The sequence below is a fragment of the Nycticebus coucang genome, chromosome 12, assembly GCF_027406575.1.
Source record: "Nycticebus coucang isolate mNycCou1 chromosome 12, mNycCou1.pri, whole genome shotgun sequence".
Taxonomy (NCBI): domain Eukaryota; kingdom Metazoa; phylum Chordata; class Mammalia; order Primates; family Lorisidae; genus Nycticebus; species Nycticebus coucang.
Window position 1 is genome coordinate 73849673 of NC_069791.1, and position 21810 is coordinate 73871482.

General features: G+C 54.0%; 1 protein-coding gene across 11 annotated transcripts; it reads right to left on the reverse strand.

The window, feature by feature from the left end:
* Nucleotides 1–549: 549 nt before the first annotated feature.
* On the reverse strand, nucleotides 550–18120 carry STX1A (syntaxin 1A). Of its 11 annotated transcripts, none has more exons than XR_008373320.1 (10): nucleotides 18024–18120; nucleotides 10048–10125; nucleotides 9603–9702; nucleotides 7083–7157; nucleotides 5945–6018; nucleotides 5748–5856; nucleotides 5448–5521; nucleotides 4542–4679; nucleotides 1954–2149; nucleotides 550–1792 (listed from the first exon to the last, which is right to left on the reverse strand). XR_008373320.1 is itself a non-coding variant. In XM_053556269.1 (10 exons), the coding sequence occupies exons 1-10, from the start codon at nucleotides 18051–18053 to the stop codon at nucleotides 1715–1717; spliced, it is 867 nt and encodes a 288-aa protein (XP_053412244.1). In that variant the 5' UTR covers nucleotides 18054–18120; the 3' UTR covers nucleotides 550–1714. The 11 variants fall into 11 exon arrangements, 7 of the variants coding, with proteins under 7 accessions (XP_053412244.1, XP_053412243.1, XP_053412242.1 ...); XM_053556269.1 differs by having other exon boundaries at nucleotides 1954–2064; XR_008373317.1 differs by lacking the exon at nucleotides 18024–18120 and having other exon boundaries at nucleotides 550–762; nucleotides 1231–2064; nucleotides 10048–13867.
* Between the last annotated feature and the right edge of the window lie 3690 nt (nucleotides 18121–21810).

The window sequence follows — 21810 nt, forward strand, 5'->3', positions numbered from 1 at the left end:
CTGCATGGTCAGCTGCTGAGCAGCACAGTGCTTAAATGCCTCAGCCTGGTCCAGTCACCAATGGTCAAGGGCTGTCCTGCTGTAGGGAGCTATCTAGTAGACTGATAAGAGGTGATCTGGTGGTCACTTTGAGACCTGAAGACCAATTAGGAAGAGGGCAAGATCTGGGCATAGCATTATAGAATATCAGGTGTTAGGAGCTTAAGATATCCAGGGATGGGGCCATTGTATGGGAAGGAGGAAAGCTTAGGGCCTGGGATCTAAAGCCTACAGTAGAGCCTCCCCCAAATACTAGATCCTAGGCTTTGCCTTTGGCAAAAAACTTTGACCATTTTACCTGTGGTGAGGGGATTAGGGTGTGTTCTCATAGAAAAGCCAGATGTTACCCATTGAATGATGAGAAAGGCCTGAGGAAGTTGAAGGACTTTGAGGGGATGGAAGTTGGGATCCTTTGCCTCTGAACCTCTTCCTCTTACTGCCACATATATTCACCCTCAAGTTGTAGCTGTGACACTGCAAGAGGATGAGAAATCTAGAGCAGAAGTCTAGTACAGATACAAATGTTTATTCTACATAAAAATTTCACAAAATGGGCAGCTGGTTGTACAAGAACTTTGGTGAAGGGGTGGGAGGGAGTTGCTGTTGAAGAAGGCAACACGGACAGTGGTCATAGTCACTGGGCAGGAGCAAAGCTGAGGGCAGATGGGGCACCCAGACATGGCCCCATCTCCTGTTGCATGCACTCGCATGCACACTCCTTGCCTGTCAACAGGGAGAGGGGGTCTTGAGGTGGGGGCCCGTTTCTGATAAACCCCAAGATGGCGGGGAGGTAGCCCTCCCTGGCTGGCTGCTGAATACTGTGTCCAAGACACTGACACCCACATGGCACACCAACGGGGGACAGTGATGGCAGGGTGAGATTGCAGGCCTGAAGTGACATCTGATTTCCTGGAGCACAAGAGAGCAGGGACCACCATCCCAAACATGCAACACTGGCTTGAGAACAGACTAAGGCCTGCTCTACCTCCCTAGCTGTAGGGGTGGCTCCTAGGGCTATAGGAATGTGGGAAGGGAAGTTGAGGCTGAAGGCCTTTTGGACTTTGCCCTTCATAGGGGAGGGAGCCTGGTCTTGACATGGCTGGAGATCACAGCACCCTGAGCCTCCCTGGCAGTGATTAGCTGTTAGAAGCTTAGAGCTAGGCTGTCCCTCAGGGCCATCCCTCCCCTAACCTGAAAAGCAGCACCATGTGGCCAGCTGGTCCCCATCCCTTGGGGTTCGGCTTGTAGGGACAGCTGGAGAGGCCAGAGGACCAGACAGGTGAGTAGGTCAGCTGGAAGCAAGGTTGGGGTCCAGAAAGATCCTGGGAAAGGGCAGCCCCCGCCCAGGCCTGAGTGGCATTATTGGAGGCAAGGAAGGGTAGCATGTGCCACCCTGGGCAGCCCTGCCTGGTAAGGAAAGGCGGCCAGGGGTCCATGGGCTGTTTCCTCTGCCTCTTCTATACAGACAACACGGTCACAAAGGATCATGCACACAACATGGCTCAGGGCAGGGTGGGACTGTTGGACCCACACAAGTGAACAGCACAGTGGGGGTGGGAGGGAGTGCTCCAAGCCAGAGGTAAGGTGGGGTGGGGAGGGCAACCTAGCCAGGCAGCAGCAGCCAGGGGCTTCCTCAGGGTGGCCCATCCAGAGTGTAGTGGCAGGTTGGGGGCTTCTATCCGAAGATGCCACCAAAGGTAGAGGCGATGATGATACCCAGGATCACACAGCAGATGATGATCATGATTTTCTTCTGCAGGGGAGCAGGCAGGAGGGTCCTCAGATAGGGTGGGAGGTGGGGAGGGATTATGAGCGCTGAGTCTGTAGGATCTATGGGGGGAAGGGAGGAGGGAGGGGAGGGACAAAGGGAAGAAGAAGGGGCAGGTTGTGGGATGGCAGATCTGGGCTACTGACCCTGCGGGCCTTGCTCTGGTACTTGACAGCCTTCTTTGTGTCAGACACAGCCCTCTCTACGTAGTCCACAGCGTGCTCCACGTTGTACTCAATCCTGTCAATCATCTCCCCCTGCGAGGCGGCCAGGGGCACCCGAGTTCCAGAGGGCTCCCTCGGGATTGGGAGGGGGCTCAGGGCAGGACTTTAGGAAAGCATCCTGAAGTTAGAGAGAAAAGGGGAATATGATGAGGACGGGCAGAGCTAGGTCCCTGTGATAGGATATAGTAACCACAGCAGACTCCCCGGGGTGGCTCCGACCTCTCCCTGCAGAGCAGCCATCCAGGGGTGGAAATGGCCATGCAGTCTCAGCCAAGAGTTGGGAACCATGCAGAGAAAACTTAGCTGGAGCCCTGACCCTGTACTGGTGCCAGAGAGGACAGTACCAGGCAGAGGAAGCCAGAGGCAGGAGTAGGGGGCTGGTGTCTGGGCTTGCCCTGGCCACAGCTCCCAAGGTGACCAGGGGGAAGCCTCTACTCCATCCTCAGGTGTGATAGCTCCCTCCAGCTTTGACTGTCTGAGGTCTTCAAAGACCCCCCTCCCCACCCCTGCAGTCCTCTTATACCCTGTGGTCTGTTTCTATGCTGCCCATAGAGGCTAATGTGACTGTGACACTGCCCCGTAACACTCCTAGGGCATGTCTCCCTCTCTAAGCCCATTGCCTTACTAGCATCCATATCACCGTGGTCCATCTCTCCCCAGGATAGCAGCAGCAACTTCCTTATGGCCTCCCTGCTTCCTAAGGTCATGTCACTCTTGCACTTAAAAACCCTGTAGTTTGGGCGGTGCCTGTGGCTCAGTGAGTAGGGCGCCAGCCCCATATAGGGAGGGTGGCGCATTTGACCCAGCCCTGGCCAAACTGCAAAAAAAACCAAAAAATAGCTGGGGGGTAAAAAAAGGCTCGGCACCCGTGGTTCAAGTGGCTAAGGTGCCAGCCACATACACCTGAGCTGGCAGCTTCAAATCCAGCCTGTGCCCACCAAACAAGGTCGGCTACAAAAAAAAAAAAAAAAACTAGCTGGGCATTGTGGCAGGCACCTGTAGTCCCAGCTACTTGGGAGGCGGAGGCAGGAGAATTGCTTGAGCCCAGGAGTTGGAGGTTACTGTGAGCTGTGATGCAACAGCACTGTACCCAGGGCAACAGCTTGAGGGTCTGTCTCAAAAAAAAAAAAAAAGTTGGGTGTTGTGGCGGGTGCCTATAGTCCCAGCTACTCGCGGGGCTGAGGCAAGGGAATGCACCTAAGCCCAAGAGCTGGAGGTTGCTGTGAGCTGTATGCCACAGCATTCTACTGAGGGTGACAAAGTGAGACTTTATCTAAAAACAAACAAACAAAAAAAACTATGGCCCAGGAGGAAGGAGGGAGGAGGTCAGATCCAGGGAGGGTGAATGGTGGGATCACACCTATGGCGCATAATGCAGGGGTACACGTCAGATCTATTAGTATAGAGTATAAATGTCTTAACAATATTAAGTAAACGAGATGAGGTATATATTAACCAGTGTGATGTAAGTATTCCCAATTCTATATGAAATCATTACATTGTACCCCATAAATGCATTAATGTATACATGATCTATGTGTTTATGATTTAATAAAAGAAAGATCATTATTTTCAAAAGGAAAAAAAAAACCTATAGTTTAGAAGAGACCCCATATGTCCTAGGACTGCCTGTTAAGGCCCTGTCCACTGTGTCTCCAGCTTCATCTCAGCTGTGACCACTACCTGTGCTCTAGCCCCACGAGCCTCCTTTCTGCTCCTCAAGTAAGTCCAGCTCTTGCCAGGCTCAGGACCTTGGCATTACTGGTCTCTGCCTGGGATCAGCTCTTTAGCCTTCCCTGGCAAGTCTTCACAGCTGGTTCCTTTCCATATTTTCTGGTATCAGCTCAGATACCCCCTCCTCAGAAAGGCCTACCTTGACCACTCCCTCCAAAGTGCTGTCCCCTATCATTCTATCACAGTGTAACTGCAAGTGGTTCTCAGACCAGTAGCATTGGCATCACCCTTGAGCTTATCCAAAGTATGTTCCTGGGCTCCTACCTCAACCTTTATCAACCTCTGGGAATGGGGACCCAGAAACTTAACCATAAGCTCTCCAGGTAATTCCTAGGCAGTTTTCAAGATTAAGCACCACTGTTTTATCACATTGCCTCCTTGTAATGTCTCCTGAGCACTTGGTACCACTGGAGAACATTCCATTTGTTCTTTCATAGTTTTTTCACCTAATAGCCATTTGCTCCAGGAAGCAGGCTCCTCAGCTGTCCTGGTCACTGCTAGCCCTCTAACTACTAGGAAAGTACCCGGTCCACATGCCTCATGCTAGACAGTTGATGAATGAGCCAGGGCAGGGCTGGGTGGGGCCATGCAGAGCCATGCAGAAAAGAGGGTCCTTCCGGTAGGCAGAGCCCTGGCAGCAACTTCAACAGTAGATGGTTGGTTACCTGAGGACTTGGCCCCTCCCAGGTAGGTCAGCATGTCAGGCAGAAAGGGTAGGAGTTAGTGCAGCCCTGAATGCTGCTGCGGGCTGGGGCTATGGGGACCTGGCCGCTCACCTGGCTCTCAACAAGCATCGCCATGTCCATGAACATATCATGCAGCTCACGGATGCTGTTCTCCAGCTTGATGATCTCACTGTGCCTTGTCTCAATCTCGCTCAGAGCCTGCTTCGAGATGCTGGAGTCCATAATGATCTAGGGGGTGGGATTGGACCCAGAGCTGAGGGGGCAGGCAGAAGGCCATGCAGGAGGGCAGCTGTGATGGGCAGAGATGCTGTGGAAACCAGAGGCTTCCTCCCTAGCCACAGCCTCAGCCACCTCACTCCTTGGCTCTACCATCTGCCAGCTGCTACCTAATTTCTCTGTGACCAATTTCCTGCCTATAATATGGAGCTAATAACACTCCCCACCTGTGCTTGCCACATAGTAAGTGCTCAATAAATGATAGCTTTTATCATCAGCATCTTGCAGAGCCCAAGGTGACAGCCCTAGGGGCCCAGGCATGGAACTGCCATTCTCCCATCCCTTCCTCTCTCTCCTGGAACCCACACCTTCTCCCACACCTTCATACCACCTCCTGGGAAGCACGACTGTCTGGCACAGCACAGACTTTCACTTGAATGTAGAGATGACAAATGTCCTCCACAAAGAGAAAAAGGTCCCAAGGATGACCGGAGGGGCCATTGGCAAGTGGTCAAGGGCAGGAAGGAAGTAGATACAGATGGGAAGTAGGAGGAGACAGTGATTCTGATTTCATTTTTGCCACTAAAATTCATGTTACTTGTTACTTCAGGTGGTCCCTTCCCTTCTCTAGGACGTGGTCCGTTCTTTATAACCTACCTTATAAGGGGTCTGTGTCCAAATACTGCCCAGACCCAGCACTTTGCCAGCACACTAGGTGTCATGGTCAGGGGTCATGGTAGGTGGATCAAGGTGGGAGGGATGGGGCCAGCCTGCACTCACCCCAGAGGCAAAAATGGCAGGATTCCCACTCTCCAGCATGTCCTCCAGCTCCTCACTTGTTGTGGTCCGGCCAGCTGCGAGTGGGGTTACACTGAGGCTGACCCTCAGCACCAGCCCCAAGCCTTGCCACTACCCCGCCACACAAGGCCTGGACCCCGCCCCTCTAGCCCTGAGCCCCGACCCCGCTCCACCTCCGCTCCCAGCCCCACTCGGTTCTAGTTTTGGGTCCCGCCCCCGTCTCAACCCGCCCCTACAGCCCCACCTCTGCCCCCCAGCCCTGGGCCCCGCCCCTCAGCTCACTGATCTCCAGCTGCCTCTGAATGCGGCCCTTGCAGCGTTCGCGGTAATCAGACTGCGTTGCATTGTACTCTGACATGACCTCCACAAACTTACGGGACAGCGTGGAGTGCTGAGGGTACGAGACGGGGGTGCAGATGTCAGGCCCCAGAGAGACCCAAAGACGCAGGTGCCTGCCCACCCGAGGCCCTGGCCTGCACCTGTGTTTTCCGGATCCTCAAGTCGGCTGAGGAGCGATTCAGGCCTTCCTCCTGCTCAATGCTCTGCTCGATGCCTGGGGGAACAGATGGCTGCTGAGCCACAGGCTGCCCCCCTTGCTCATTGTCCCGCAACCCACACACCCTACTCCCGACCTCCCCGGTATGGTAACACCAGGCACTAACGGGAGGAGGGGTCCACAAAGGCCCTCCCAGCTGAGAAGCGTGTGTGTACATGTGTGGGTACACACCCACCTGCGAGGCCTCAAGCACACCACAACCTGTGGGTGTCAGCAACTACTGTGTGTGAGGTCTGGTGACTCAGGCCACCGTATGCCTCTGTATTTAGAGGCCATGCACAAGAGGCTGTTGGGAAGGCCAGGTGGCCACAACCTGCAGGGCATGTGGCCTTGAGGCCTCAGCATTCATGAGGTAGGAAGGTCTGGGTTTTTTTGTTTTTTGACATAGAGTCTCATTTTGTCACCCTTAGTAGAGGGTGACACAGCTCACAGCTCACAGCAACCTCCAACTCCTGGGCTTAGGCGATTCTCTTGCCTCAGCCTCCTGAGTAGCTGGGACTATAGGCGCCCGCCACAATGCCCCGGCTATTTTTTTTTTGCAGTATTTTTTGGCCCGGGCCAGGTTTGAACCTGCCACCTCCGGTATATGCCACTCCTTTGAGCCACAGGGACTGCCCCAGACAGCCAGCTATTTTTTTGTTGCAGTTTGGCTGGGGCCGGGTTTGAACCTGCCACCCTCAGTATAAGGGGCCAGTGCCCTACCCACTGAGCCACAGGCACTGCCTGCATATCTGTGTTTTGATGAACACATACAGGGGCTTTTGTGTGAGACCAGGAGGTGCTGGCCACTTCTTAAACCCTCTTGATCCAAAGTGAGGGACAGTGCCCAGAGTGGAGCACCCCCTTGACAAAAAGCTTCAGCTATCCGTGTCCCTAGGCCCAGTCAGAGCCTGGCACAAATGGGCCATGCCAAGTAGCTGCAGAGTGAACAGGCTGCTGCTGCCTTCATAAAGGAAAGCAAGATCCAGTGTAACCCTCAGGGGTAAATGCTCATTTAACCTATGCGCTAAATGAGCAAGTAGGCCTACAGCCCCCCTAGAAAAACTGGGAGCCTGACTTACTCTTTAACTTTGAACGCACTTTGTTTGCTGTCTTCTTTATGTCGGACATGAGTTCTTCCAGCTCCTCCTTCGTCTCTGGGGAGGTAGAAGGGGTAGGCTCCTTCACTGCCTGATACTTAGGCTCAGCCTCCCACATAGGGAGCTTGACAGGGGTCACTGGGTAGACCCTGAGTCTCCCCTCTTCTGCTGGCTAAGGCTCTGCCTGCCTCCCAATCTGTGGCTAGGGCCACACCAGCTGCAGCCTCACCCCCTCTTGTGCTGCCTTTCAAGGAGCCTCTCTTCCTCCTTCACTGGCACCCCCATCCCCATAGATAACAGATGGGTCTAAATTTAAGGCAGAAATAATTGTGGAGCAGCTGGTTATGCTGGAGTTGGAATGAGGAACACTGACTTGCCTGAGTCAAAGGTGGGGTATGCAGACTCACCTAGCATTACCTGGCCAGGAGGGTAAGCAATCACCCAGTGTGCTGATAGTGGGTCAGGGAAGGAGAAGCCCCCAATCCCACATTCCCCAGAGTCACAGCCTCAAAGACTCTGGGTGGGGCAGACCTTCTGCTCCCAAAGCTGCCCCTCCCCATGCTAAGCTCAGTGGGGGAAGAATAGATGGCCTGGGAGGGAGCTGATAGAGAAGAGGTAGGTCCCTGGAGCCTAGGAGAGGTAAAGTTGGTGGGGGAGGGCAGTGGCAGTGTTTCTGACCCTTCTTCCAACTAAAATCTTATCCCTAAAGTTGGCAGAGTCCATGAGGGTACTCAGCTTGCCACCCTCCCTGTATAGGAGGGTGGAAGAGTGGGACAAGATGGTTGCCTCCCTCGGGGTGGTCCTAGCAACACCCAAGCCTCAGGGCATGCCCAGGACTCCACCCTGGGAGAAGCCAGGTCTGAGCTCCTGGCTGTAACTTTTACAACCCCTCTGTGCTTGCCTCTGGGGCTGGGGTTTCTCCTAGAGGGCACTAGAGGAGGGCCCTAGACGGGGTCACCTCCCAAGTGGAATGTGAGTGGGGTATAGTGCAGAAGAGGGGTTCTGAGGAGCGGAGGAGGGTGCCTCATTCGTAAGAACAAAGGAAAACTCGGTTACCAGCTGCTCTGACGTCTCAGCCTCTTTTGCTCAAACCCAAAATAGCCCAGCCCGGATGGCAGCCCCCAGAGCATGCAGAGCAGGCCTGGCCCAGGAAAGCCCTCCACTCACTGCTAACTCTGCTCCACCTCTGCCCTACAACCCCCATCTGGGAGCCTCCTCCCCTTGCTGAGAGCCTGGAACTTGGCCAGGACATGGGTGGTGATTTTGAACTGGTCCCTATTGTGCTTGACATGGGAGAGAAGTATAGATGGTGTGAGGGATCCCCAAGGGAGGGGGCTGAGTGGCTTCATCCCCCCAGGCCCACACCACTCATCAGAAGTTGGGAGGCCCCCTAAAAAGACAGGACTCTACTCCCACCCCACAACCAGTTGCCTTCTGACCCTTAATAGGAGCAACCCAGAGGGACACACAGCAACCCAGATATATCTGAGCACACAGACATATGTCTCATGCTGCCATCTAGACAAATTTCTAGGGAGAAGGGTGAAGCATGATGGCTGCCCCAAACATCCTTGTCCCTAGGTAGTCCCTGTCTTTCCCCAGCTCCCACCTGACCCCAAGAGCCTGGTACTAGGCTTGTGGGTGTGGCCTTGGCCTTGGTTCAAGCACATTTGGGGCTGTTAGGATTTATTCTGGGTTCTTGAAGATGCCAGTGCGCTCAGGGGTGGGGGCCGTGTGTAGGGAGGTAGTGCTAGAGGTGAGAAGACAATCCAACCATAGGCACCTAGGTGGCCACGACTCTCCTTCTGGGACACCTGGGTAGCAGCTCAGGGTGAGCCCCATAGGGAAGGAAACTAAGCAGGTCTGCAGGCTTGCAGTCAGCATGGTACTTATTAGTTTAGTAACCACTATCTCAACAGGAATGTGGGCACCCAGTCACAGGGCCTGTCTGGGGACTGGAATCTTGTGTAGAGGGAGAATGGTGGTTTCCTGGAGCCCTGAGAATGCCTGCTCCAGGGTACCATGCAGCGAGGTGCCAGGGCTGCCAGCTCTTTCCGGAAGCTGCCTGCTCCCCGGCTTGCCCTCCCACAGCTCTGCAGAGCTACCATCTGCTGGGGAGGGGTAGGGTGGGGCTGAGGCCGCCTATTGATCAGAGACAGCTCCCTCCCTTCTTCCCTGCCTCCCACCTCCTTGAGGCTCAGGCCAACAACCAGCCCTGTCACCTTAGAAAAAGCCTAGCTTATGTGGGGAGGATGGAGCTAGCCACTGCCCCATGTCTTTGTATGAGACCTGGTCCAAGGGCTAGTGACTCTGGGCACTGACCCCTCAACTCCAGCCTGGGGAGGAGGATACGTTCTGAGGCATCTCATGGCCCCCCAACCTTGGCCAGCCAAGGCACCCCTCAGCCCAACAGCAATGAAGGGCACGGGTTCCAAGAACCCTCTCTGGCAGGAGCCCCTGCTGGAAGCCTGTAAGGCGTGAAGCCTGTCCCTGCACACTCACTCTCATCGGGGTTGGGGGAGGCTAGGATGGCGCTGTGCTTCCGCTTCACCTCTTCCACATTCTCTGCAATCTTGTCAATGAAGCCCCGAATCTCCTCCACCTGTGGACCAAGGCAGGGCAGTCAGAAGGGGAAAGTCTGGGGAGGAGACCTCTTGGACCTGGGGCTTGCCCAGAACAGGGCTGAGGCCAGGGTTCAAGGAGAGGAAGAGCTCAGCTTTTCAGGAAGCAGGGTATGGTGGGTGGCTGTTCCCAGGTATACTTCCGGGATTAGAGGAGGGGGACCCCAAATTTGGTCTGCACTGAGCTTCAATGTATTTGTCCTCAAAGTGCATTCATTAATTGCTGTCACTGGGCTGTGGAGTCAGGCACAGAGGGTATGTAAGAGCCCAGGGCCTGGCTCAGAAGTGAGAGTACATGGGGAGAGATGTGGTGTGCTGGCTCCCACCTGCTCAAAAAACTCATCCATGAAGTGGTCTCGGTCCACGGTGACAGTGACATCATCATCATCATCGCTGTCCTTAGCCTGCATAGGGTGGTGCAAATATGAATTCATCTGTGGCAGAACCACTGGGCCCATTGGACCTGGAGCCCCAAACTGCACAACATCAGGCATATGCAGGGACATGGCATGCAGCCCTATGGCCCGGGCCATCACCCTCCCTCCAGCGGCCTCTGGGCAGGGACAAGAAGAGGCCTGACTAAGCACTCAGCTCTCAGACACAGTGAGAACTGGAGGACTTCTGGGGACCCAGGAGAGAGCCCTTGCCTGTTAAACTGGTGCCAGGGCCAAGTTTTGGCCTCCAGGTCAAGGACTCCCCCTTTGCCTAGCTGCCCGCCCTTCCCTGCAGCTGGGGAGGCCTCTGCCCCTCTACAATCCCAGGCCTTGTCTGGGACAGCTTTCTGGAAGCTGCACTCTCTACTTCCCAGCCCAGTCATGTTAATTCAAAAGGAGCCCAGAGGTCCCAAGTCCCCTTTCCAGGCTCTGTCCTGATACTAGGCACTACCAAACCCTGCCCCAGAAGTGGGATGGCTCAAACATGGGGCCACCTTCACCATACCCCGGGACAGGGCTGAGGTGTGGGGTGCTGCTGGGTACCTGCTTTGCCCACTCAGCAAAGATTCTTAGGAATCTTCTTACTCCTGTCAGTCTAGACAGGTCTTCCTTCATTCCAGCCCCAGAGCTGGACCTCGCAGGAACAAGGGACCAGTCACATTGCCTGCCTTAGGCCTATACCTGTGGGCCCCATTGCCCCAGAAGCAGCTATATAAAAGCCGCTCCCCCTTCATGTGGCAGAGGTGATTATACCTTTGACTTCCCAGTATGCTAGCCATGGTCATACTGTGTACCCCACATCTTGAGTTGGCTAGAGTCAGTCCAATCTGCCAGCAAGGCTAAGATCTGGCTCCACAGCTCAGGCAAGGATACCCAGGTGACCACCCTGGTGCAGGGACCAGCACTACTCCGCCTGGGGTTTAGGGTGGGCTCAGTCTCACCCCATTCTTAGTGCCCTATAGGAGTGGAAACTGCTGTGCTCAGCAGTGGCCCCACTCAATGCCAGAACTAAGGCAGATGGAGGTGGAGGGTCTGGATAAGCTGAGGGGAACTACTGGGTAGTTCACAGACACCAGTGGCTGAGGGACTTCCCATCTGGGTCTGTCTTCTCTTTTTGTGAAATGGGGACAGTGCCTGGCTGCAGGAAGGGAGGCACAAAAAAACAAGAAACTAGAGCATGTCCTCTAAGTAAGCTGTGTCCTGGGGTCCACGGGCCCCTTGACCCTACCAAAGTGGGGACCAGCCAGGAGAGGAGGTGTTTGGGAGCTTTTATAAAAGTATCTCAGAGGGGCCTCCTTGCATCAAGAGATCACACCTCCTCCCACAGCAGCTAATGTAAATCCTTGTTCCCACTCCCCACAAGGGCATGTGGCTGCCACCAGGTGGCCACCCCCCCAAAAACACAGAGAATCTAGGAGCCATAGTTACACTTTTAGACCACGCCAGGTCTAGGAGTTGAGTCAGAGGAACACTCCCTAAGTAAACTGAGGCAGAGCACAGCCTGGAGGAGGCCAGCTCCCTTTACTGGGCTACTTGCCAGGTTGAGAAGGGGCTCCGGGAGTTCCTGCCATTCAGTACCCAACCCTCCCTGTCCTGGTGCCCAGAAGATAGGGGTGTATGAGAAAGAGTATTAGGAAAATTTTCCAGCTCTGGCATCCCTTTCTCTGGGGAAGAAACCAGAAAATTCTCAGTAGTCTGCTGAGTGAGTCCCCTGCTCTGGCCTCAGAGACCCTCTTCTAGCCTCAACTTGCCCATCTGTAAAATGAGGATTTATCTTCTCCAGGTGTCCCTCCAGCTCAGACCTACCAGCTCCATGGCCTCCCCAGAGAGCTGAAGTCTGGACCAGGATGTTTCTCCAACAGAGGGTGGGCAGGGGAAGACACCCATGCCCTCCTCCAGGTGCCCCACCTTTGTGGGTACAGCTGGGGAAGGAGAAACCAGGCCAGGGTTTGACTGGGGCACGCAGGTTGGTGTCCACCCTACAGGTGGCATTCAGACTGGCCCTAAAGCCATTCAGAGGGTTTAGGACCTGACCTCCTAGCCTTGGGCAAACCAGTTGTGGCTCCAAGCAAAACCCAGAGGGGATGCTCCAAGGAGACCTATTCTTACCAAGTCCTCCCTCCCTTCCTCCTCAGGACTTTTCACCTCCACTACCCTACTACACCACACCTATAACTCTCTCCTGCACCTACAATCCACCCACTGTGCTCCCTGCTTCCCCCATGTATTTCCCTCTGCATGGAACGTTGATTCCAGGCAGATGACATCCCCCTCATCCTTGGATGCCACCTCCTTCTGGAAGCCTCCCCCACATCAGTATCTGGTGCCCACACACTATTGACATCCCTATTGGAGCTACAACTGCAGACTCTCAGGCCCTAAAATGTCCTCTTGGCTTCAGTTTCCAGCCTCAGATTGCATGCCTTCTGTGATGGAGTGCTCACTAGATTTCCCAGGCAGCTCTGCCCATCTTGGGTAACCCCAACTGTTAGAAAGTTCTTCCCTTTCCTGTGGTTTGATCCCAGGCCATAAAGAACCTGTCAGAGATCTGATGACAGCATCCACATCCTCTCTAGGTTTCTGGAGTAAGCATTCCTTCCCCTTTGGACACTTCCCAAGGGCCCCCAATTGCAGCCCCTGCCCCACACTTACTTGCCCTGTTCTACCTCTATCTTCTGAAGTATAGTACACAAACCCTATCTGGGGACTGTGCTATGAGCAGTGCCAAAGATCTGAGCCATCCCCTCCCTTTTTCTGTATGGTCTACCTCTATTAAAGTGACCAGAGATCACATTAAAGTGATTAAGCACTACCAAGGAAAGGCCCAAGCCCTGACCCACCATTGTCTATGTTAATTGAATTTTGGGCTCAAGTGAGGGAACTTTTTCCTGTTTTCTGTCTTTTACTTCTTTTTCCTTTTCTTTTAAGATAGGGTCTTGCTTTATTGCCCAGGCTTGAAGAGTACAGTTGTATGATCACAGCTCATTGGAGCCTCAAACTCCTGAATTGCTTCAGCCTCCCAAGTAACTGGGACTCCAGGCCTGCCACACCTGGCTACTGTTTCATTTCCTCATTTGTTCTGATCCTTGTTTCAGTCTGTGGGAGTTTGATGATTCTTAACTCTGGTGTCCCGTGCAATTTCATCCACCTCCAAGCCAGAGCCCTGTGGCACCCTTCTAGAAACATCCTCCAGATCTACTCAGATCTTTAATCAGTTCCCATTGGGCACTGAATAAACTGACAAGGACATAGGATGTCAGAGCCCTGCCCCCACCTCCTCTGTCTCCCAACCCAGACACACTCCTGACCAAAACATAACTAGATAATGAGGTTAGCCTGGAATGCTGTCTTCCTGGTGTCTTGGGCTGGCCAGGGTGGACATCATATACATGATCAAAGTGGGCACCCAGATATTTTTGAATGATAGGGACCCAGCTCCCCTGGGAATCTACCAACCCTCTCCAAGCAACAGTAATGGCTCCAGAAAGAGGGCTGCATTGGAGTTGAGGTCCTGGAAGGCTTTGGTATGCAGGTGGCAGTTGGACCCACAACGCAGTTGCAAGCTCAAAAGCCCAAATATTTCATGGCCTGATGTACCCAGATATCATATAGGTACCTTGCCTGCCTGCCACCTGGCTCAAGCCGGTACCCACCTCTTTCCCCTTCTATGAACTCCCCAGCTTAGAACACCCACCCCTGTGTCCCAGGGCCCTGTAAGTCAGAAACCTGGGGGCATCCACCCTCTTCTTCCTCTGTTTCTATCCAATGGACATCCAGTGTGTCTTCATTCAGTGGTTTGCAAAATGGCCTAGCGCCAGAATCCCTTGGGGGGATTTTTAAAAAACAGGTTCCAGGGTTCTACCCCAGAGAAAGAGAGACAGAAATAGATTGAATTAGGGAGGCTAAATTTTTTAAAAGTACTCCTACCCCCAGGATTGAGAACTGACAGTTGGTCACCCTCACCTGACCTGCTGTCCCAGTTCTTACCTTATCACCTTCAATCAGGAATGAGAGTTGGGAGTACTGTCCCCACTGTGGAGCTCATCAGGAAGAGACCCTGCTAGAACCACTGTGGAAGGAATGCCCAGAGCATCCACTGGTGGAGGCAGGGTAGCCTTGGTGGTCTCTCCTGGAAGAAGCTCTAGGATTCCAGGACACCTTCCTGGAAGCAAGAGTCTGATTCTTCCAAGAGGCACGGAGGAAAGGCAGCCTCCAGGCCTGTCCCAGGGGATGGCGTCAGGCCAGCCAGCAGGGTTGATTCATCACTGCTGAGCACAGTTGCTGTTGTCTGCCTCGAGGGCTATTTTTTTCCCTTCCTCTTTTAAATGACTAATCAAAGTCAATATCACTAGTGCAGAGAGACCTTGGAGCTGAGTCAGGGGTGTGTGAGAGGCCAAGCTGGGTCTCCAGGAAAGAGGACTCTCAATCATCTCCCCTCCCCCTTTCCCTTCTCTCCCGTCTGCACACTCTGTGTTTCCTACACCAGGTCCCTGCCTAGCAGAGCCTGCCCCTTAGCAGGGCCCCAGAGCAACTCAGGAAGCAGGTCCAGGCTTCTGAAAGGGCTGTGATCTCCCCCCAGGGCTGTGTGACCTCAGATAAACCCCTGGTCCTTTTTGGACCTCAGTTTTCTGACATATAGGATAGGAGATTAGACTATCTTGGAAGTCTAGGAAGGTTAGAGGAAAATGTTCCCAAATCCATTGTTTATTCTGGGAAACCCCAGGGTGGTAACAGAATGGAGGGAAAGAAACCTTGCCCTGTGCTCATTCATCTGCTCTCCTTTGTGCTGCTTTATTAAGCAGTTAACACTGGCTCCATTTTACAGATGAGAAAATGAACACAGAGAGATCAACTTCCAATCTCTTCCCAGCCACAAAAAAGAGAAGGGAACTGGTGGGCTAAAAGGGCACAAGGCACCCCCATCCAGGCCTGTCTGGCTGTCCCAGTAAGCTGGCCCTGGTCTAAACTTCAGGTCATGAGAGGCCAGCTGCCAGAACGCTGTTCTCTCTTGGTTAGGCATTCCCACCTCTCTGCCTTTCCTCGAATGCTCACTCCTCCCTTTCTAGGGAGGGAAGGAGAATCACCTTCTCTCCTGTTCAAATCCAGCTCTTCCTCTGGGACATCCCAAATTCTCTTCTTCAGGTTCTGGCTGCCCCAGCAACCCCTACTGCCTCTATCTTCTGCCTCCTGCAGTAGGTCCCATGTGTCTGTTCCACATGTCCCAGCACGTGGATAAATACCATTCTGGGCCTGCTTTAGGAAGTCCCAGGGAAGAAAATCAGAGAGGACCCTGAGAAGAGGGGTGGAAGCTACTACACGCTCAGGTGGGGCTGTTTGGGGATGCCCTACTCTAAAGACCCTCTTGGTGTGACCCTGGCTCAGTCTGTGTCCTCTTAGGTCTCCTTCTCCCCCCTGCACCATGGGGTGGCCCTGCTGATTTCCGAGGGTCTGCTACAGTGGTGAGGCCCCCCACTGGCCTCCAGTGACCCTCTTCTCTCTCCACCTGTAGACAGGAAGCATCAGCCCCACAGAAGGCAGAGGCTGGAGAGGGCTGGAGGGCTGAGCCTGGCCTGCAGAGCACCAGGGAAACACGCCAGCTCCTTCCCCAAGTGTGACTTTTATAAATAAGCTTCCTTCGCCTCCCTTCCAAATGTGGTGGTGTTGGGTGTGGGAGAAGGAGAAAGGAGAAGGAGGAGGGAGGGAGGGTTGGGGGTGGTGCACAGCCATTGTCCCCAGCACCGTCTCTGTCCATCCCAGCCAGCAATGGCCTCTTCATTCCTAGGGATTCTAGGTTGAAAATTCTGACTTTTGTGGATCAAGATTTTCCCCAAATGTGGACCTGGAGTCAGAAGACCTGTGTCCACACCTCTCACCCTGAAAATCTGGGTTTTAGGTTTTCCTATGTCCACTTTACAGACAAGAACTGAGGCCCAGCAAGAAAGGACTTGTGGGAATGGCAGCCCCTCAAGAATAACTACTCCACCTAGCGTGTGCTCCTGCCAGCTGACCCTCAAGGCTGCCTGAAATCCATCAGGGGCAGGGCCACTAGCAGTATGTACAGCCTCTAAGGACACTGAATGCTCAGCTGGATGGGTGGGGTGGGCTTCGTTATATGTGTGTGCATGTGCGTATCAGAGATACAACCCAAGCTCTCCTGGGAGGCCCCAGTCCTAACTAAGTCTAAGTCTGACCATCCTCAAGGACAAGGCAAAGCTTTTTTTTTTTTTTACCATCCCTTGATCTGCCAGGCAAGCCATTGTTCCTTTGTGCCTCCATTTCCCCTTCAGCAGAGGGGCGAAGGCTGACAAACCAGAAGCTGTCATCACATGTAAGGAGCTATTCCCCCATCAGCTATTCCTCACATATACCTTCCTCTGACCTACCTGGCACCCAAATATCAGCAAATGCACCACACAGCCATTCCGTACCAAGAGAACATCCTTTCCCATTCAAGAGAGCAGAGGAAACTTGAGGGCAACCACAAGGGCTGGTGGGGGAAGCATTTAGAGACCATATACCACATAAGGGACTATCTTCTTCCTTTGAAACCTCATGGGTAAACCCCATGAGGCTGGGCACTCGGCCAGAAATAACACAGGTCTGATGGCAGGATGGGGGCTGTCATGCCAGAGCCAGAGCAGAAGGGAGAGGGAAGTAAGCTAGAGCAGGCTTCCTGGAGCCCCTGGACAGAGAAGACAAGCAATGTGGTCAAAAGCCCAAAGGACACATGAAACTTTCTGTTTGAGGGGACTCAGGGCTCCAGCTCCAAACCCTGTGGCAGGGGGAGGGATATGAGAAGCCATTAGGCTGGGGGGTTCCGGGAGGTCCGTGGGAGGGACCTGTCAGCAGGATGGACCACTGGGGATCAGAAGAGGCTCAATCCATCTTGAGCCCTGCCCCCTCCCCCCACAGGTAGGCTTCACTTCCTTTACTACTCCCTACAAGCCACCAGGCTTGCTATCCTTAAGGCCAGAGGCCAGAGGAAGGGGACTCTGTTGAAGGGGAGTGGGCAGCAGGGGTCTCTCTCTGGGCTGGGAGAGGGTAAGCTCTGACTTGTAACCTATGTGCATCCTACTACTCCCCCCAAACCCCACCCCAGGAGCCACACCCCAGGGGCTTCTGAGACATAGGTGGAAAAATAAATCCAGGTCAAAGTCAGACAACAGAACTCTGGAAGGGTCTGGAAAAGCTAGCCCGGGATGCCTGGAAGCCGGAAGGTGGACAGGGGGCGGGTGTGACTCCTCCCAGAGCCCGGTCTCTGAATCTCAACCGGGAGCGGGAGGACGGGGAGCCACAGGTGATGGGAGCCACAGGTGACGGGGCCGGCGCGGCGCCCCGCTAGACAGCTCCCACTGAGGAGGCCGACCCCAATGACGGCCGGGTTTCCTTCCGCAGCGCGCCCCGCAGGGGAGTCCTGAGCAGGGCAGCCCATGGTGCGTTCCGACCGCGGTCCCCCCCACACCGAGGGGGACGGGAGGTCAGCGACGAGGGACAGTTGGTGAGGGGGGGACTGAGACAGGACCTACTCTGCAAGGCGGGAGAGAGGTGAGGCTTCCGTCCCGCCACCGAAACAGCATTATAACCTTTCAACCCTCCAAAACGAGGGGGCGCCGAAAAGTTTATCCGGGACTCCAGAATCCAGCCACCAGTTCACGAGTCAACGCGGCCGAGCTCACGTGGGCCCGTGACCCGGAGTTGGACGAGGGGCGGAACCCGGACGGGGGTCTGGGTCCCTAGCTCCACCGGTCCCTCCAGCCCAGTGCGGCCGCAGGGGCTGCCACCCTGCTCGCTGGCCATGGGAGCCAGGCAGGGAGTGCCTGGCACGCCACCGCGATCGACGGACGTCCACGCGCGGCGGCTGGACTTACCGTCCGGAGCTCCTGGGTTCGGTCCTTCATGCTCCCGGGAGTGGCAGCGGCGCCGGCTGCAGCCGAATGAGCCCCGCATGCGCGGCGGCCGCCCAGCGGCTGCGCAGCGCCCGCCCCGCCCCGCCCCGCCCCGGCCCCCGGGACCCCAGCCCGGCCCAGCCTGGCCCCGCCCAACGCCCTCTGGGCCCCCGCCCCTGCCCCGCCCCACTTGAAGCTCCGTGGCCTTGTCCCCGTGGGTCTTCGACTCGTGATCTCCGCCGGGAATGGAGCCCCAGAATCCCGGCTGCCTCCCCTACCCCAGCCCCCTCTCCACTCCGCCGCTCAGCAGTACCCTGGATCCTCACCTCTGCAGTCCTTCACATTCCTGAGGATTTGCTGGAGGTTGCAACTCCCTGTAGATGTCATTGCCGCAGGACCTTCAGCAGCCACCTTAAATCCCCCAGTCCCCTAGCCAAAAACCTCCTGCAAAGACTTCCATCCAGCTTCAGGGGCCCCACCCTTTCCACTTTCTCCCATCATCGGATCCAGGCTCAGGCTCTGGTCCCCTCTTACCTAGGATTTCTCAGTTCACAGGGCTGCATGCTGGCTGACCACCCCTTTTCCTTTTGTTTCCACTCCTTGCAGGATGCAGGAACCCCTCTATCTTTGGGAAAGAGAGCTTTAAGTTATACTTCCCTCTCCTTCCCTCTTCCCTGTGTCCCCAACCCTGAGCTCCAGCCCCAGGTCTGAGGTCCTGTTTTCTGGGCTAAGTCTGGGGCCCAGCTTCCTCTGGGTTAATGGGAAGACCTTAGCAGTACGTGGGGTGATGTTCCCTTTCATCAGGTCCCTGCCAGCATCCTGTTGCAACAGCAATCACACAAGCCTGCCTCCTGACCACCGCCACTGCCCCCAGCTGTCCCTTCTGTGCAGCTGCCTGGACCCACTTGACCTCAAGCCAAGAACTCCCCTACCTTTCACCATGCTGCTAAGGCAGGCATTGCTCTGGAGCCAGTCCAGCCCCCCGCTGTCCAGTGTGTCGGGGCCTGGCACATCTCCCAGACTATGGGCCCAGGTTAGCTGGCTGGCAGTCAGGCTAGGGACACTGTTCTAGCCTTTCCTTCTTCTCTGGAAAATCTAGCCCGAGACACTCAAATATGGTCTGGCATTGGCAACAACCACACCCTTTCCAGTTTCTAGACTTCAACTGTGAGTGATTACAGAGCAGCCTACTTGACAGATGAGAAATAAGGACCCACCTGCTCTAGGGACTTTCCCAGAGTTATGGGAACAAGTGGCTGAGAAGACTGTCTGACTCTTGGCCTAGTGTTCTTTCCTGCACCCTGGGTGAGTCAGCGGAGTGGGTCACGGAAGTGCCCCCAGAGGCTGGTGTCTGGCTCTGACAGGAGAGGGCAGGGAGGGGAGGCACAGCTCCTGCCCTCAGAGGGCCTTGGTGTCATGCCAAGCATCATTTATTGAGACATATATTAAATGATAGCATGATAAATGAATAAAGGAATGAACATGTGCCCTTTACCTTAAACTCTGTTTTTCTAAGTCTTACCCTCATTTAATAACTCATTCATCTATCAAACATTAAATGGGAAACCATGCACCAGGGCCACTGTTTTTCACTCAAAGTGTTTCCAGTGTAGTAGGGGGAGACAGACATGGTTTCAACACAGAAAAGATCCAGGCTCACTTCCCAGAGGTGGTGACGTTTAAGCAGGGAGTTGGAGGAGTGAAGTCAAAACAAGAAGGATTAGCCAGGCTTTGTGGCGGGCACCTGTAGTCTCAGCTATTCTGGAGGCTGAGGCAAGAGAATCACTTAAGCCCAAGAGCTGGAGGTTGCTGTGAGCTGTGATGCCACAGCACTCTACCAAGGGCGACAAAGTGAGACTCTGTCTCTAAAAAAAGACCAAGAAGGATGCTGGGGCAGGGCTGGGGGTGGGGAATACTTAACAGTGGGACACTATTGTGAGAACTTCAGGGGCCTGCATGACATTCAAGTGAGCATGGGTGGGCACAGGCAGGAAATGAGGCCAGGGAGTGAGGTCTGGAATGCTTAATGTTATTGTGTAGAGCCAATGAAGGGGGTGCCAGTTGAGGATCAGATTTTCACTCTTTTATTTCAGAAGATTTATTGAGCACCACTATGTGCTTACTATCCTAGATGCTAGGGATATGGCAAAAAACAAGACAGACAAGTCCTTGCACTTATGAAGCCTAGTAGAGGAAAGATGATAAGCAAACAAACAAATAACATACATAATGGTGATAATATGCTATGAAGAGGGTAAATGTAGGAAAGAAGGATTAGGGACTACTGGGTTAGAGAGGGAATTTTCAATTGTAGGTGAGCTGGATAGGGAGGGCCTTGCTGAGAGGGCGACATTTGAGTAAATATCTGGAGGAGATGAAGGATGAGCCATGCAGTACCTGGGGAACAGCAATCTGGGCAGAGGGAACAGCAGGTACATCCACCATGTGGAGGGAGTGTGCCTTGCATTCTGAGAAACAGCACAGAAGGCAAAGGAAGGGCAGGTCATGGGAGGCCTCATAAGTAACCTGTGTCCTTCGATTTTCACTCTGAGTGGGACGGAGCCCCAGGAGGTTTTTGGATTTTTTTTTTTTTTTTTTTGAGAAGAGTCTTATTCTGTCGCCCATGGTAGAGTGCTATTGCTCACAGCAACCTCAAACTCCTGGGCTTAAGCAATCCTCTTGCCTCTTACTTCAGTCTCCCCAGTAGCTGGGACTACAGGTGCCTGCCACAATATCTGGCTAGTTTTTCTATTTTTAGCAAACACGGAATCTTGCTCTTCTTCAGGCTGTTCTGGAACTCCTGAACTCAACCAATCCTCCTGCCTTGGCCTCCCAGAGTGCTAGGATTATAGGTGGGAGCCACCACACGCAGCCGCCCTAGGAGGTTTTTGAGCAAGAGGAGGGATGGGATCCATATTTGGCCTGAACAGGATTGCTCTGGTTGCTGGGTTGAGAACAGACAGGGGGAATGTGTGAGGAAGCTGGAACATTATCTAAGAGGCTACAGCCATAATGAAGGTGAGAGACAGTCGTGGGTGGGGCAAAGGTGATGGAAGTGGTGATGGTGAGAAATGGCCATATAGTGGATATATTTTAAAGGTAGAGTTAACAGGGTTTACTAATGGAATGGATGAGCGGGGAGTAGGGAGGATGGGAGAGGAAGGACTGAGAGAAAGAGAGAAATCCAGAGAAATCTGGAATCAAGAGTTTTGATCTGAACAACAGGAAGGATGGTGCTGCCATTTGCAAAGATGAGGGAGACTGAGCAGGGGGCGAACCAGAAATAACTGGGGTTTGAGTCAAATTGCCCTCTACACATCTTGGTGGAGAGAGCAAGGAGACAGTTGTCTATATAAGTCTGAAATTCATTTGGGTGTCCAGGCTGGAAGCAAAGGTGGTTTTCAAAGCAAGGGAAGAGCTCCCTCTGCAGTAGTGAGGAAGACAACTGGAAGCTGCTGTGGTGACCAGGAGAGAGACTGCAACCTTCCAAACCAATTGTTCAGGGCAGCAAGATTTCTTTATTGTTCCTTATTGATCTGATGCTTCAAGATGGCTTGTCGTGTCCTATATGATCTAGCCCTACCCCACCTCTTGGAAGCTGCCTTCTCTGCTACCCAGTGAACCCAAACGCCCACCTGCTGCATTCCTTCAGCCCACATGTACAATGTGAGCTCTCTTGGCCTGGAGCACTCTCTTCCTAGTTTCTTGTCTCTCTCCCCGTAACAAGGGCCCTGGGTGCTGGTCCTTCTCTCCCAGACATCACCTTCTC